General features: G+C 59.7%; 7 protein-coding genes across 7 annotated transcripts, besides 10 other annotated features; all 7 read right to left on the minus strand.

The window, feature by feature from the left end:
• On the minus strand, nt 1–1,222 carry Tco025E_00178 (rhoptry protein; the record flags this gene model as incomplete). The annotated part of the gene is made up of 1 exon (XM_029367127.1): nt 1–1,222. A coding segment is annotated over one exon (1,222 nt), but the record flags the coding sequence as incomplete, so codon positions are not given.
• A 277-nt stretch (nt 1,223–1,499) lies between these two features.
• Nucleotides 1,500–1,525: a microsatellite.
• Nucleotides 1,526–1,678: 153 nt separating this feature from the next.
• Tco025E_00179 (uncharacterized protein) lies at nt 1,679–2,530 on the minus strand (the record flags this gene model as incomplete). Its single annotated transcript, XM_029367128.1, has 1 exon — nt 1,679–2,530. The coding sequence occupies one exon, from the start codon at nt 2,528–2,530 to the stop codon at nt 1,679–1,681; it is 852 nt and encodes a 283-aa protein (XP_029232735.1).
• Nucleotides 2,531–2,812: 282 nt separating this feature from the next.
• On the minus strand, nt 2,813–6,256 carry Tco025E_00180 (uncharacterized protein; the record flags this gene model as incomplete). The annotated part of the gene is made up of 1 exon (XM_029367129.1): nt 2,813–6,256. One exon carries the CDS (start codon nt 6,254–6,256, stop codon nt 2,813–2,815), a length of 3,444 nt encoding a protein of 1,147 aa, XP_029232736.1.
• A 279-nt stretch (nt 6,257–6,535) lies between these two features.
• Nucleotides 6,536–6,567: a microsatellite.
• A 425-nt stretch (nt 6,568–6,992) lies between these two features.
• Tco025E_00181 (uncharacterized protein) lies at nt 6,993–7,547 on the minus strand (the record flags this gene model as incomplete). The annotated part of the gene is made up of 1 exon (XM_029367130.1): nt 6,993–7,547. The coding sequence occupies one exon, from the start codon at nt 7,545–7,547 to the stop codon at nt 6,993–6,995; it is 555 nt and encodes a 184-aa protein (XP_029232737.1).
• Nucleotides 7,548–7,677: 130 nt separating this feature from the next.
• Nucleotides 7,678–7,718: a microsatellite.
• Nucleotides 7,719–8,184: 466 nt separating this feature from the next.
• On the minus strand, nt 8,185–9,270 carry Tco025E_00182 (COMPASS component SWD2; the record flags this gene model as incomplete). Its single annotated transcript, XM_029367131.1, has 1 exon — nt 8,185–9,270. One exon carries the CDS (start codon nt 9,268–9,270, stop codon nt 8,185–8,187), a length of 1,086 nt encoding a protein of 361 aa, XP_029232738.1.
• Nucleotides 9,271–9,395: 125 nt separating this feature from the next.
• Nucleotides 9,396–9,422: a microsatellite.
• A 301-nt stretch (nt 9,423–9,723) lies between these two features.
• Tco025E_00183 (protein SHQ1) lies at nt 9,724–11,340 on the minus strand (the record flags this gene model as incomplete). Its single annotated transcript, XM_029367132.1, has 1 exon — nt 9,724–11,340. One exon carries the CDS (start codon nt 11,338–11,340, stop codon nt 9,724–9,726), a length of 1,617 nt encoding a protein of 538 aa, XP_029232739.1.
• A 66-nt stretch (nt 11,341–11,406) lies between these two features.
• Nucleotides 11,407–11,435: a sequence feature (A-rich).
• A 222-nt stretch (nt 11,436–11,657) lies between these two features.
• Nucleotides 11,658–11,695: a microsatellite.
• A 210-nt stretch (nt 11,696–11,905) lies between these two features.
• Nucleotides 11,906–12,550, minus strand: Tco025E_00184 (uncharacterized protein; the record flags this gene model as incomplete). Its single annotated transcript, XM_029367133.1, has 1 exon — nt 11,906–12,550. One exon carries the CDS (start codon nt 12,548–12,550, stop codon nt 11,906–11,908), a length of 645 nt encoding a protein of 214 aa, XP_029232740.1.
• Nucleotides 12,551–12,756: 206 nt separating this feature from the next.
• Nucleotides 12,757–12,783: a microsatellite.
• Nucleotides 12,784–12,865: 82 nt separating this feature from the next.
• Nucleotides 12,866–12,922: a microsatellite.
• A 414-nt stretch (nt 12,923–13,336) lies between these two features.
• Nucleotides 13,337–13,372: a microsatellite.
• A 241-nt stretch (nt 13,373–13,613) lies between these two features.
• Nucleotides 13,614–13,652: a sequence feature (A-rich).
• The last annotated feature ends 311 nt before the right edge of the window (nt 13,653–13,963 follow it).

Below are 13,963 nucleotides of genomic sequence, written 5' to 3' on the forward strand. Positions count from 1 at the left end.
GATCGCTCTCCACCGCAGCGCCATCCAGTTCCTTCCGCAGCTCAGCCCTCTCCGCCGCGGCGCCATCCAGTTCCTTCCGCAGCTCAGCCCTCTCCGCCGCAGCGTCGTCCCGTTCCTTCCGCAGCTCAGCCCTCTCCGCCGCAGCGCCATCCAGTTCCTTCCGCAGCCGCTCCCTCTCCGCCGCAGCGTCGTCCCGTTCCTTCCGCAGCTGATCGCTCTCCGCCGCAGCGTTTTCCATTTCCTGTGTTATGATTTCATTATCGTGTTGGGGTTGCATGTTTTTTGGTATGAGTTGTGTGTTATTCTTGTCGATATCTTGAATTTGTTTTCTGGCCTCCGATATATTAAGATCCATTTCTTTTAGGTTTGTCTCAAGTTCTGTGGAGAGTTTTTTGTAGTATTGCGTTTCACGGGACTGTGCGGCCAGCTGACGGAGTGCATCTTGTGCTTCCTTCTGTGCCTGTTTAAGTGCTTCTTCAGTTGCGCAGGAGGCGGCTTCAGCCTGTTCCTTGCCTTTTCGAGTGTCGTTGAGGAGTTGCATGAGTTCCGCAAATTCCTGCTGGAGCGTACGGCTCTCGTGGCGCATCGGCATGTATTCTGCCTCCACGCTGCGGTGCTTGTTGCGTAGGACGGGCTTCTTCTCCCGCCAGACATCAGCGCAGCCCTGCGCGTCTCTCAAGGCCTCTTCGAGGGCGCTGTTTTGTCGCTGCAGCGCCGTGCTTTCGTCCTGAAGAGTGGTGAGTGTCGCCTGACCACTCATGCGTCCCACCGCGGCGTGGTGCCGCAGGCGTGGGTCAAGGCTGGCAGGCCGCAAGTTATCCTTCCGCGCCGCCTCGAGCTGTTGAAAGAGCTGCGCGATCGTTTGCTGCAGCATGTCCCGTTCGCGCGCCAAATTGTTCCGCTCCACTCTGAGGGCGCAGAGTTCGTCGGGTGGTGCCGCAGCCGCCCGGGCGCCGTGCTGCCGCACTTTGTTTGCGCGGTAGAGGTCCTCGAGCTCCCCCAGCGTCAGGGCCATCTTCTGCGTGTCCTCCCGCGGCGTGCGGCGGGGGGCGGGCGGCGAGGTGGAACTGTCCACGCCGAGTCCCGCGGCGGTTGAAGGCTGCGGCGCGTGGAATATCCGCTGCGGCTGTGGGGCGTGCACTCGCGTTTTGCTGTCGCAATTGGGGCACTGCGCCAGCGTCGTGAGGGTGCCGCAGGCGTTGCACTGCGAGACGCTACTCATCCCGCCGCCGCTGGCCTCGTTTCTCTCGGCGGCGCCGGGCCTGTCGATAAAGCGTCAAGGAGAAAAATATATATATAACTAAAAAAAACGTTAGCGAACAGTTGAACTGTGGTCGCAGAGTGGGAGGAAAAAAAATACGCAAATGATGTGGATGATGAAGCGGGTGGGGCGTCCGCGGCTGTCCGTGTGCTTCCTTCCGACGACGGTGCGAGTGAGAAGGAAGAACGACAGCGACGCGGTCCCGAAGCCGGCGCCTCTGCGCGCCCCCGACGGGAGCCACGCACGCACGCACGCACGCACGCATGTTAGGTGGGTGGGCGGACAGGGGCGCAGAGGTGCTGCCGCCACCCTCGCACCCCCGCCTTCGTTCGAGGGGCGCGGCAGGAAGAAAGGAAGAAGAAAAAAGAGGGGAAAAGACCAGCGTTGAGAAAGGTGTGGGGCGCTTACGCTGCCGCCTTACAACCCGGTCTGATAGTCGGGGGTCCTCATCGGCGACGGCGAGAGACCCTGCGACACGAGTTCCTCGCGGAGACGCCGCACGTGGCGCTCCAGCGAGCGGCAGCGAGCCTGCAGGTGCTCGTTGGAGGCAGCCAACGCCCGCTGCCCCTTCCCGTGGCCGGTGCCGCTGAAGCCGCCTTTCGCCGATGGCCTCCGCCGTGAAAGTTGCTCGGCTGTCGTGTTCGTCTTTGCCAGAGGGGAGAGACGCAGCGCGCCCCCAGCAGCGTCGGGAGACCCCACTTTGGCCGGTGGCCTCTCTGCCTCGGCTTGCCGCCGCAGAATAGGAATACGTCCCCGCAGGCGCTGAACCTCGGCCAACAATGCCTGTTGCTCGAGTTCCGCCACACCCAGGCGCACTTCAGCCTCCTCGGCAACAGCCCGCAGACACCTGTTTTCCTCGACAAGCTCCCGTATCTTGCCTGTCCCCAGCAATCGTTGCGCCTCCATCGCCCGCACCTTCTCCTGCAGCTCATCCCTCTCCGTGATGACCTGCTGGAGTTGATCGTAGTACATGCGGCACTGTAGCTCCGCGAGCTCTAGCCGCGCCTCGAGGGCGCCAGGTGGCGGCAGCAAGGCACCCACCGAGGCCCCAAGCTCCGTGCTGCTGCCATCGTCTTTATTGTTGCCCGCATCGGGCGGCTGCCGCAACTGTGCGTCAGCGTGGGAGCCGTCATTCTCCAGCAACGAGCTCCCACTTTGCCCGGGGAAGGCGCTCACGGCCGCGGTGGCGTCGCCGCACACCGGGCATTCACCCCGCAGTGTGGCAGTCCGGCATTTGGGGCACGCCCGCACGTGGACCCGCATGCCCATCGCCCCGACGACTCTTGCCGCCCTTTTCACGCCAGCTAAGCGAAGGAAGAAAAGGAAGCAAAAAAATAAAACAACAGGAAGACGACAACGAGTGTCGGCGCCCCGCCGTCGCGGTGCTTTTTTTGCCCCTTTAAAAGGGGCAACAGCGTGGCGGGAGGGAGGAGCGCAGAAATGTCAATGACCGCGCGGAACAGGAGGAGAAGTAATATAATATATAGATATTGAAAGCGTTCAGTTAATATTCTTTTAGTCGTGTTAATCCCTTCGTTGTGGCCTACGCGCTCAGCAGCAGCAGCCATGGCGTTCCAAGACGGCCTGCAACTCCACTGGCAACTGCGCACACGCTTGCCTCCACTCGTTCCTGCACGTGCCAATGCAAGGAATGAGACCTTGAGCAACCAGCAGCCGCTTCTGCTCCTCCTCCACGGTCAACGCGGCGAGCACAGTCGCGACGCAGCGCACCATCGGCGCCCAAACGTGCGACCTCGTGAACTCGCGCTGCGAAGTCAGAAGATGTATAAGGGTTCGAATGGCATTGGCGTTTTCCGTCCGATCCACCCGCATCGGTATCCGCTCCAGCAACGCCGGGACAACCGAGGAAAGCGGAATGACGGTCGGTGAGAGACAACGCACCATGGTGCACGTCGCGGATACCGCGTTGTCTACTGCCGCAGGAATCTCATCCTGGCTCCCGGCAATGCCCCAGAGCGCCTGCAGTACGGGGTTTGTGGCGGAAGCGTTCTCAAAGTGGCCAGGGCAGCACTCCACCAGGGCCCGGAGAAGATAGGCGCAGTTGGCCTTTGCAGCGGATTCATCGGTGGTGTCAATGAGATGCAACGCCAGCGCAGCGGCGTCCTCGACGTACGGCTCGGATGCCGCGCCCATCGCCTCAATAATCGTGGCGAGGCACCCGGTTGCCATGACGACGTCCTCTGACGGGCGGTCATCCGCGGCGTAGGGGAGGAGGAAGGGGAAGATGACGTCCGCGTAGGCCTTCACGGACGGCCCATACGCCTTGGCAAAGGACTCAATCATGTCGCAAGCCGCGTCCATCAGCACCCCGTCGTGGTCTTCGCCGAGCTCCACTGCGGCGGCTCCCGTGGGCGGGGACTCCCCCTCCTGCTGCTGCTCCTCATCCTCGTCGTCGTCCTCGTCCTCGTGCGACTGCTGACAGGCGGTGGCTTGCCTCAGCAGAGCCGTGGCGGCCTGCACAAAGGCGTCAGCGCCCGCGCAAAGTGTCTGCGGACCAAAGTAGTCAAACAACAGCGCGAGGGCGTCACACGCGGCGGCCACCACCTCTTTGTCTGTCTCTTCGTGAATGCATGGAAGCAGCGTGTCGGCAATCAAGCTCTCCAGCAGGCGGCGCGCGTGCGAGGTGAGTGTGTCATCCGCGAGGGACTTCACCACCGACTCTGAGCCCTGCGCCGCCTTCGTCAACTTCGCCAGTGTCACGAGGGCGCTGCATCGGATGCTGCTGTGGAAGTACGCGTCCAGCTCAATCAGCACCGCCCAACAGACGTCAATCCTGGAGGTGCCAAAATCTGCAAGTAGCACCTCCGCACAGACACCGATAAAATAAACGGCACTGCTCTTCTCCTCCACATCCGCCGTGCGCACACGCGCGTGAATTTCCTCGGCATCGCTCTCCCCCTCCGACTCCGCACTGTCCTCATCACCGGTTTTCTCCTCGCCGACGTGTATGTTCACATGACGCATACACCCCTCCGCCAGCAGATGCTTGTTTTCGTAGTGCGTTCGATCCTCGTTGATGGTCTGCAACGCACAGCCAATGGAGTCGCTGAGGTAGGGCATGAAGTCGGCACGCAAAGTCTCGCAGAGGTTTGACAGGAACCCAAAGCTCTCCTCCCGCAGCTCCGCCTGCCGGGTATGGAAGTTGTCGGCCACGCGCTCAATGAAAAACGGCAAAAACGGCATGAAGGTTTCCTTCCCAATGGCGTTAGCAACAATACCCACCGCCTCCGTCGCCTTTGCTCGCAGCAGAATCGTCTCCGGCGAGGTCATCGTCAGCGGCGTCTTCAGCAGCTCCAGGCACTGGGTGGCATGGGCCTGAAACGACGGACTTCGGGTGATGGCCAGGGACGATATCACGCCGCAGAGTGCCCGCTGCGTTTCCAGGGAAACGCGCCCAATGGCCTCCAGCACCGCTGGCAGCACCAGCGGCACGTACGGCTCCACGTCCTCCGCAACGTTCTCACAGAGTGTGTCCAGTGCACCAGCCACACGACGGCACACACCGTCATGCTCGTCCCGAAGAAGTGGCACAAGCATGGGAAAGAGCTGCTGATGATGCGTGAGTACCTCCGGCTGGAGATGCAGGCAGAAATATGCGAGGGCAAAGGCCGCCGCCTCGCGTGGAATGTGGCTGCTGTCGTGCAAAAAATCATGCGTTAGCTTTAACACGTACTGAACCTTGCGTCGCAGGTAGCCCGGGTTGCCCTCCGCCAGGCAGGCCAGGGAGAGGATGGCTGCCTTGCGCTCAAGAGGACCCGCCTGTGGATTTTCCGAGACCTGCGAAACAAACGGCAACAACGCGCTGGTAAACGACTTGGCTGACACTTTTGTTGCAAGCGTACTTAACAGACGTCCGGCGTACATGCAGGGCGGGTTCACGTGCAGCATATCGGCGGCTTCGTCGAGGTTATTGTCCTCGCCGTCGTTTTCCGAGTCCTCCACGTGCGCCACCTCCGGCAGCGAAATGGTGCCGTCCTCGCCCATGACCTGCACGCACGCCGCGACCATGGGCTGGAGCAACGCCGTGGTCACAAACTTGGGCTTCAAGTTCACGAGAGTCACCAGCACCTCGCTGCTGCCCTGTCGCACGCGCGGCTGATTCGACGTGTTGCAAAGCACCGAAATCATCTCGAGTCCCAAACTGTGGAGGATTGCCCCGTGCCTCCGGACGCTGAGGTCCTCGACGAGCTGCTCAAGCAGGTCCAAGACGTCCACGCAGACGCTCGTCCTCTCCTCCAGCGAAGCGCACGTCGCCAGAAGCTCCAGGCAACGCGGGGCGAGGCGCTGCAGCAACTGCTCCCGCTCGCGTTTTTTCCGCGCCGCCGCCGCCGCGTCCTCCCCGTCCAGGTCGACAAAAAGCAGGAGCGCCCCCATTGCCTTCAGGGCCGCCCGCTGCACACCCACCTCCGCGTCAGTCATGCCCTGCAGCACCGCCTCCGTCACGAGGGTGCCGAGGCCGCCGCCGCCCTCCCCCACCACCTCCGCTATGCTGTACGCCAAGACCATCGCGAGCTCCCGCATGTCGCCACGCGGGTCCTCCACCGCGGCACGAATCGCCACCTGCAGCTCTGGCCATCCCTCCCCCGTCTCCAGCGTGTCCGCCTTGGCCAGGCGCGAGATGAGGTGCGCCAGCGCAAACCGCACCACGCGCACCGGCTCAAACCCAAGCTGCGCCAAAAGAACACGCTTCAGCTCCGCCCGCGACTCCATTGGAATCGCAGACCACAAGGAACTTATCTTCTTTCGCAGCAGCACGGCCGCAAGCTGACGAACACCGGCAGACACCGTCTGCACCTCCTGCACCACACGCACCAGAAGCATAAGGTTGGAGGGGGAGCTGAGCGCACGCACAACATTCGACTCCACGCCGCGGCGCTCGTTGTTGTCTGTCGAGTTCAAAATGGTGTGCAGCATGCCCTGCAGCTGCTCCAGCCCGAGGCCGACCTCCGCCGGCGCCGCCGCCACCGCCGCCATCCTCTGGTGGAAGCAACAGACCGGGAGTCGAATGGAAAGGAAGGGAAAGAAACGCGCGTTTCCGCCAGCAGCGACGAACAGAAGGAAGAAGCAAAGCCAAAAACAAAAAAAAAGGGACGGGGGTCAGCAGGGAAAAGACCAGAAAAAAAACCGTGAAAGAGCCCAACGGAAAGAAGGGGCTCGTCCTGTAGGACTCAAGGAAACAAAAGCGAGAGAACTTCAAATCTTTTTTTGTTTTAAAATGTAGGGAAGACACACAATTGCGGCAAGACAGAACAGTTGTTGTTATTTTTATTTGTTTTGTTTTTTTTGGATGTCTGTTAGGGCGACTTTGGGCGAAGCCTTCGAGAGGTGTTGCGTCTTCCTCCCACTTCTTGACGGCTTCCTCGCCAATCACCGAGAAACGCCGCTCAGCGCCCGCAGGCAGCCCCTCCCACGGCGCCAGACACACACACGCACACAGCCCAACGAAGGGGCGCGGGGGACGCACACGCTCACGCGACGTCCGCAGAGTAGAGCGCCACCAAACAAATTTGGCGCGGCGGACAAAACTCCCCAGTGCGGCGAACTAAAAAGGGGAAGTGGCAGCAGACATGCTTCTACCAACCCCTGCCAATCCCGTTGCCGCCGTCTTCTGCCTGTGTGGCGGCGGCGCCTCTCGCGCTCCTCTCGCAGCTGCGGTGTGCCCCCCGTCCCCTCGCCTGCGCTGGTGGTCGTCAAGCGCGGCCGCGCCCCCCTAATCCGCGTAGCGGAGGACGATGGAGACCACCATGCTGACAAGGTACGTCATGAAGAGCACGATGTCACTGCCCATGACGAGGTACGACCCCTGCTCAAGCCGCCCCACCTCGCGCCAGAGGCTCGTCGCGTCGACGAAGAAGACACCTGTCGACATACGCCAAAAGAGAAACAGCAGCGCCAGGACGAAGGCGACAGACATCACGATGCTGTGAAGGAAAAATATGGCCTGGATCAGCTGCAGCACGCGGAGCGCGATGTAAACCTCCAACACGGGGTTAACGATCCGCTCGCACTCCAGCACATTGAGGCACTTGTCCCGGCAGTCCGCAATGTTGAGGGCGTACATCATGGCGAAAATGATCATTACGAGTTGCAGCAGGCCAGCGGAAACCCACGCCCCCACAAAGTGCATAAAACTCGCAAAGAGTGCCGCAATGGTGAGACAGTAGGCGAAGAGAAAGAAATACGCGCGCTTGCGCTCACCTGCTGAGTGCCGCGACGGACTTCGGAGCACACGCCATAGATCCCGCTGCTGTTCAACAAACCTCATCGCTATCGAAAAGCCTAGAAATATATATATATTGAGTGTCCTCGCCTCCTCTTCTAGGCTTGTTGTGTTGTCGTTAGAAGAATGTCAACGCGTATTACTGCTTGCCTCCTTGCTCCAAATGTTACTCCTCTTTTTGTTTTTATTTTTGTGTAGTTGCTGTTTTTTTTTTTTCCCCTCCTTCTCTTTCTCTTTTGCCGGCCCCTTGCACTCACGCACTCTTGCCGCGTCGAGCCAAAACGTTAAGCACCGGCCTCCCTCCTTCGCTACTTCGCTCCTTCCCACTCGCGACCCTGCGTGCGACACGCATTTCCCCCCGCCAAAAGAAGGCGCGGAGAAGAAAAGAGAAGACAACAGGAGGCACTCAGCTAAACGCGTCGGGCGCGGCAGCGTGAAATCAACAGCAACAAAAAAGCGGCATCAACGACGAAAACGGAGAGCGGCGGCAGGGAATTTTTGTTTAAAGATAACTTTTTTTTTTTTTTTGGCGAGTGCGGGGGCAAAAAGAGACGAGGCGACGAGGCGGGGGGCGGGGGAGTTTACCCGCCGGTTCCCGGGGCGTCAGGGCCCGGAGCGTGCACGCCGCCGGGGGCCCCGCTTCTCCAAGCCGCCCCTTTTGCCTCCGCCCGCCCCCAGGCGCCTATGCGTTGAAGGACCACCACGTCACACCCCTCGCCGCGGTCGCCAGCAGCGCATACTTCGAGTTGACACTTAACGCGACAGGCACGTCGCTGTCTCTGCACTGCAGCTCGTACTTGAGGGCACCCCGCTGACACGACCCGGAGAACTGCCCATCGTAGCCGTCGTACACCAGCAGGTGCCGCCCCGCATTCATGCACGTGGACAACTGCACCACCGGCGAGCTTGTGAGGTTGGGGAACACAAATTTTGCGCCCACGGCGTCGCCGGCGCCGATGAAGTGACGACGGGCGACGTTGTGGAAGTACGAGCACGCCACTCTTCCCTGCTTCAGGGAATACACAACCGCCTCCCCCCCGGAGGACGTGAGCAGCAAATGGGAACCGTCGGCGTTCACCTCGGCCCCTTTGCACCGCGACGCCGCGCTCGACTCGGTGAAAATCGTCTTGTTCTCCAACGACACAAGTGGAGCGGAGAACATCTTTCTGTAATCAAAAACATGAACCCGGTGGTCGTCTCCAACGACAAGCTTCGTTCCGTCGGGGCTAAATGACACGGCGGCCCTGCTGCCTAGCACAGTCCGTTCACCGGATGCCGCAATCGCCCCGGAGATTAATGGATGAAACAGCAGCAGGCGTCCTTGCGTCGAAAATACAGAGGCAATCACGTCGCTTTGGGGAGACTGGGATATTGTTGAATACACCGGCGTGTTACTCACAGCTCGCAGCTCCGATACATCGTCGCTAACAAAGGCCATCGCAGAAAACAACTGTGCCGAGGTGAGACTCAGCAAATACAAGTGGCCGTCGCTGCTGTACCGGGGGGCCACGCAGACCACGTCGCTGGACTGGGTGAACCTTGCGCAGTGCACACCGAAGGCCTCTAACTGAATTGTCTCATTGTGCCGCATGGACAGAACATCAATAAGCCGCAGTGCATCGTCTGCGTGGGAGGAAATAAAATATCGTCCATCTAACGAGAAGTCCATGGTCCCGACGCGCGGGTCGTTGACGCCCGTGAAGAAGTGCGATGCCACCTCAACCGGGCTAACACCATTGTCGTCGGCGCCAACAGGCGCGAAGACCATCGACGACGTCAGCGCCCTCCCCGAGGCTCCCTGAATGCTAATCGCAGCGCCAACCGCGGGACCACAGGCGTATTAGCGGTGCCACGTCACAGAGAGGCAAAAGGAAGAAGAAGGAAGGGAAGCAAATATTATATATACATATATAATATATACTAGCAATAATGATAACAATTAGCGTTGTCCCCGCAAAGAAAGAAGGCAAGAAGGTGGGTAGCTGGGCAGTATATTAGAGCTAGTCACCCCACACAGGCAAAGCCAACCCCGGGGCGGCACACTCACGTTAATCGGCTCGTTATTTTCGCGTTCTTATTGTCCCCCAGACGCCCCCCTCCCAATTTTACCCCATCGCTTAATTTGCACCCAACAGGGAAGGGCGGGGTTGGAGATGACGCCACACAGACTGAGAGACAGAGAGAGCGAGGGGCCCTCCACGGCGTACGAAGTCTGGTCGCGTCAGGAGAACGGCAGGCCGAGGTTAAGCAAACTCAGCGGGAGCAGCCGCCGCTTCCGTTGCACGAGCAGCGAGGAGGTGGGGGCGGCCACCTCCATCTCGGGCTCCACACGTGTGACATGCGCGTGAAGCTCCAACGCGAGGCGAAGCAAACGCTCGTCGGCGTCCTGCACGCCCATCCAGTAGCCAAGCAGCGGGTTCAGGAAGAGGGTGACGAGCACGTGGCGGTGCTCCGCGTGGGCGAGTATGGCGCGCACACGCAGGAGGGCCTTTATGACGTACGATTTCCCCAACAGCAGCCGCACCCCAACTGAGGAAAATACGCGCTGAATCAAAGCAAAATTGCGGTGCAGCGGGTAAATGAGGGCTCGACGTGCGAAGAAGACACAGGCGTCGTACACATTCTCCGCCGGGTCCAGCCAAGAGAGCGCCGGGCTTAGTTTGCAGACATTCCACAAGGACTCGCTGCAGCCTGTCCCTTCCGTCACAATGTCGTCGTAGGCCTCGGAAAAAAGAATGTCCGCCGTGAGCGCGTCCACAACCTGGGCAGCGGGCGGAAACAGTAGACGTGGGGCTTTAATATTCATCAGCACCGCTTGTTCGTCCAAGGAGAACGATACACGCGGGCGTTGCTGCGGAGTGGCGAGCGATCCGGCAGGAGGCGCCGCAACTGTCGCCCTGGAGGCCTCCATTGGCACGTCCACGTCCGCCAGCACCGGCGGCGGAACCTCCTCGACGAGAGGTCGTTTAAAGTCCCCAATATTGCCAGCCCAGACATCCACAACGCCGGTGGAAATCGGCAACACGACATCCTCCTCCTCCAGCACACCCCTGTCGTGGTCACCGTTTGCGGCGGCAGCGGCAGCGGCAGTCGCAGTTGTGGCATTCCCTCGCATTGCTGCGGACGGGACCATGTAGCGAATCCCCTCCGCATCCAAAGCGGCGACGTAGTCCGCACGGTGTTGGGGCACGTACTGGAGCAAACGCTTCACTTCTCCCTCAGCGTCTTCAAAGCTTAACAACAGGGCGTCTTCATCAAAGGCGTGGTCTTCCGACTGCAGGCGAAGCTGCCGCCGCTCGGCCACCGTTGTCTCCTCTGGGTTGCGCGGTAGATCAAGCACTTCGGCAGCGATGCCGGGGTCAACGGAGGCAAACAACCCAGAGAAAGTTCCTGCAAAGCCGTAGTCGCCGCAGCCCTCTGCTGGCCCACGTGCAGAAAATAACTGCTGCCGAAACTCCGTCTCTTCCTCGTCGAGTGGCGCGGGATCCTCCCGCTGCGCTTCACTGCCCCCGACCAACTGTACCAGCTGCTGGCGTTCCTTTTCCGTGGCTATGAGGTAGGCGGGGTTGTCCAGCTGCGTGAACAGCTCGCCTCTGTGCTCCTTGGGGACGTACACAGTCAGGACATTCGTCTCAACCGCGTACGTCGCCCGCTCATTGCGCCCCTCCGCAATACACTGATCAAACTTGAGGCGCAGGTAGTACGGGGCACAGTGAAACGTAAACTGCTGCCCCAGTATGCTGAAAATGGCCGTTGTCACTTTGCAGAGGGCCGAAAGGGTTATGGAAACAATGACAAACGACTCATCCTGCTCGCAGACGAATATCGGAGTCAGCATCTTCCTGCTGCCGGGAAGCAAAAGAGAAGGGAACAGGGGGGTTGGGGGAAAACGAAGAAGAGGAGGAAAAAAAAAAGATAATAAAAAATAAAAAACTAATGAACACGAAGGAGCGCAGCAGAGCAATTAAAAGGTCCTGAAAGAAGGAAAGCAAAAATAGGTAAATGGCGCCCGCGCGTCACCTCGCGTCCCTTTCGCGGGGAAAGGCAGGCCCGTTGGGGCGACAGCAGGGAATCGCCGTTAGTATCCCTCCGCGTCGTCTGCGAAGCCCATGGGTGGAACGAAGTGAGGCGAGCGTGCGTGGTGCGAGTGTGAACCCCCCCCCCCCACCCACCACCACCACCACCACAACCACGCAGACGCCAGGGAAACCCATCATGACCCATGGTGGCGTCGCCGCACAGAGCCCCGGCAAAGGTCAGTACGGCGTCATCTCCCGCCCTCAAGTAAAGCCGAAGGAAGGCACCGATCGCACAGCAGGCAACGACTGCAGCACAAAGAGACGAAAAGGAGGGGCGGCCACTCACCACCGCCTCTGTGCGCCGCTGTCCGCTTCCGTGCGCGGTCATGCCGCGGCACTGCGGGAGAGAGCTGCAATTGCGTTTTGTGCGGCCGGATTCTTTCCCTCGGGCGAGAGCAAAACGGCGGCCCTAAAGTCGCAGAGCGCCGACTCGCGATCGTCGAGTGCCTGGCTGGCCAGCCCGCGCCGGTAAAGCACCTTCACCTTCAGCTCCCCCTCGACAGGGTTCGTGTCGTCCTGCAGCAGGAAGGTCGCCAGCATCCGCGCTTCCTCGGGCCTCTGCAGCTTCAGGAACACAAGCACCACGTTGGCGCGCACAACCTGAGAAACCTGCACCGCCGTGGCATCGCCGGCGCCAAGCGCGGCGCACACGTCAAGGCACCCCTGGTACAGCTTCAGCGCAGCATCGAATTGCCCCCCCTGAAACATCTTGTTGGCGTTCTCCTTCAGCCGGCCAAGTGCGTCATGGTACTGCTCGCGGGTCTTTTCTTCGACCCCCGCGGCGGCAGTGTTGTTGCCATGCGCGTTAAGGTCATCGTCGTCGATGTCGTCATCATCGTCATCCGTCGGCCCACTTTTGCTCAGGCGCACCCGGCAGCCGCCGCCAAAGCGCATGCACAGCGCAGCCGCTGGCACCAGCGCGACGAGACCCGATAGCAGCAGCCACCACCGCCGCCCAATCCTCGCCATCGTGCGGGGGGAGATATATATATATTTATGTATACGACACTGGCACTGCGCAGGCGGGGGAAGGGAGGAGAGACGAAATGAAGGGCAAAGCTGCACGAAAGGCAGGAAAACATAAGCCAGGGACAGGCAGGCACAAAGTCACTCTTTTGTTTGTTTTTTTTTGTTTTCGTAGTATTATGCGTGGCGCCACTGCCGCCGGTATGCAGAAGAATAAAAAATAATAATAGTAATAAATGACGGAGGGCGCACAGCTGCCGACAAACTGCAGAAACCTCCTCTCTCTATTGGCAGCAGCACAATAAAGCAACACAACGTTTGTTTGTTTGTTTGTTTTCGCTATCGGTTCTTTTTTGGTTCTTGTTGTTGTTGTTGCATTTTTATTTTATTTTTTACCTCTTCTTTACTTGGGAAGGAGGCTGGGTTGCTACTTATTCTACAAGGAAACTGTATGTCTATCAATCTGTCAATCTATATCATCTCCTACAGCTGCTTTGGCCGCCTGAAGAGCAGCACGTGCGGCTCCGGCTTGTGAGCCATGTAGTGGCGCCACCCAACCGACTGCTGAACGCCCAGCTGGCGCCACTCGGACTCCTCCATCAGGCGGTTGCGCGGCACGAGGCGGGCGAAGTCTTTCGGCAGCACAACGTGACGGTACTCGTACTCGTCGTCGTAGTACTTCTCGCTGTAGATGATCTTGGACTGGAGCTTGAAAATCATGTGCTTCGCCTGCTCCTTCTGCACGGGGTCGGTGATGGTGAAGAAGTCCCCTGCCGACATGTTTTTGCTTTCTTCTTCTTCCCCTCTTCTTTTGCTTTTCTTTTCCCCCTTATCGCAATCCCCTTCGGTATACCGGCTGGCTGCGCTTCAACGTTCCGGCACCCGCGCCCCCGCCCGTGCAGGCGGGTTTGCGGCAGAAGGGAGACGGATGAAGCGGAGGAAGGACCCATCGCACAGAAAAGGGGTGCAGGAAGAACACACACGCACACACAGAGAGAGAAAGAGAGAGTGGGGAAGAAACCGGCAGACGCGGCGTTGCCCCCCCCGAGGCCAAAATCGGCGGAGTAAAGACAAACCACAAACGAAAAAGAAAAACGGCACAAGAGCGAGTGAATAACGCTCCGCCGCCGCCAAAGACAACGCAACACGTGGAAACACCAGAGGGCCTCGCAGTTGCTCGCCTGTTTTCTTCTTCCCCTGGAAGAGGCCGGCGGCGGCAAGCGGTAGCCGCAGAGAGAGAGAGAGCGTGTCCACACCGAGGACGGCCTCTGCATCACCGCAACTGAGCGTGTGCGGGTGTCTGGCGCAGTTGTGTTGTACCCCACACGCACAAGAAAAACAAAATAAAAAAAAACCTCCAACGACCGCGCAGATTCTCTATGGGTGGGCCTGCGTGCACGCAGACCCAAATAAAAT

Source organism: Trypanosoma conorhini (assembly GCF_003719485.1).
Source record: "Trypanosoma conorhini strain 025E chromosome Unknown Tco_14.4_contig_00003, whole genome shotgun sequence".
NCBI lineage: Eukaryota > Euglenozoa > Kinetoplastea > Trypanosomatida > Trypanosomatidae > Trypanosoma > Trypanosoma conorhini.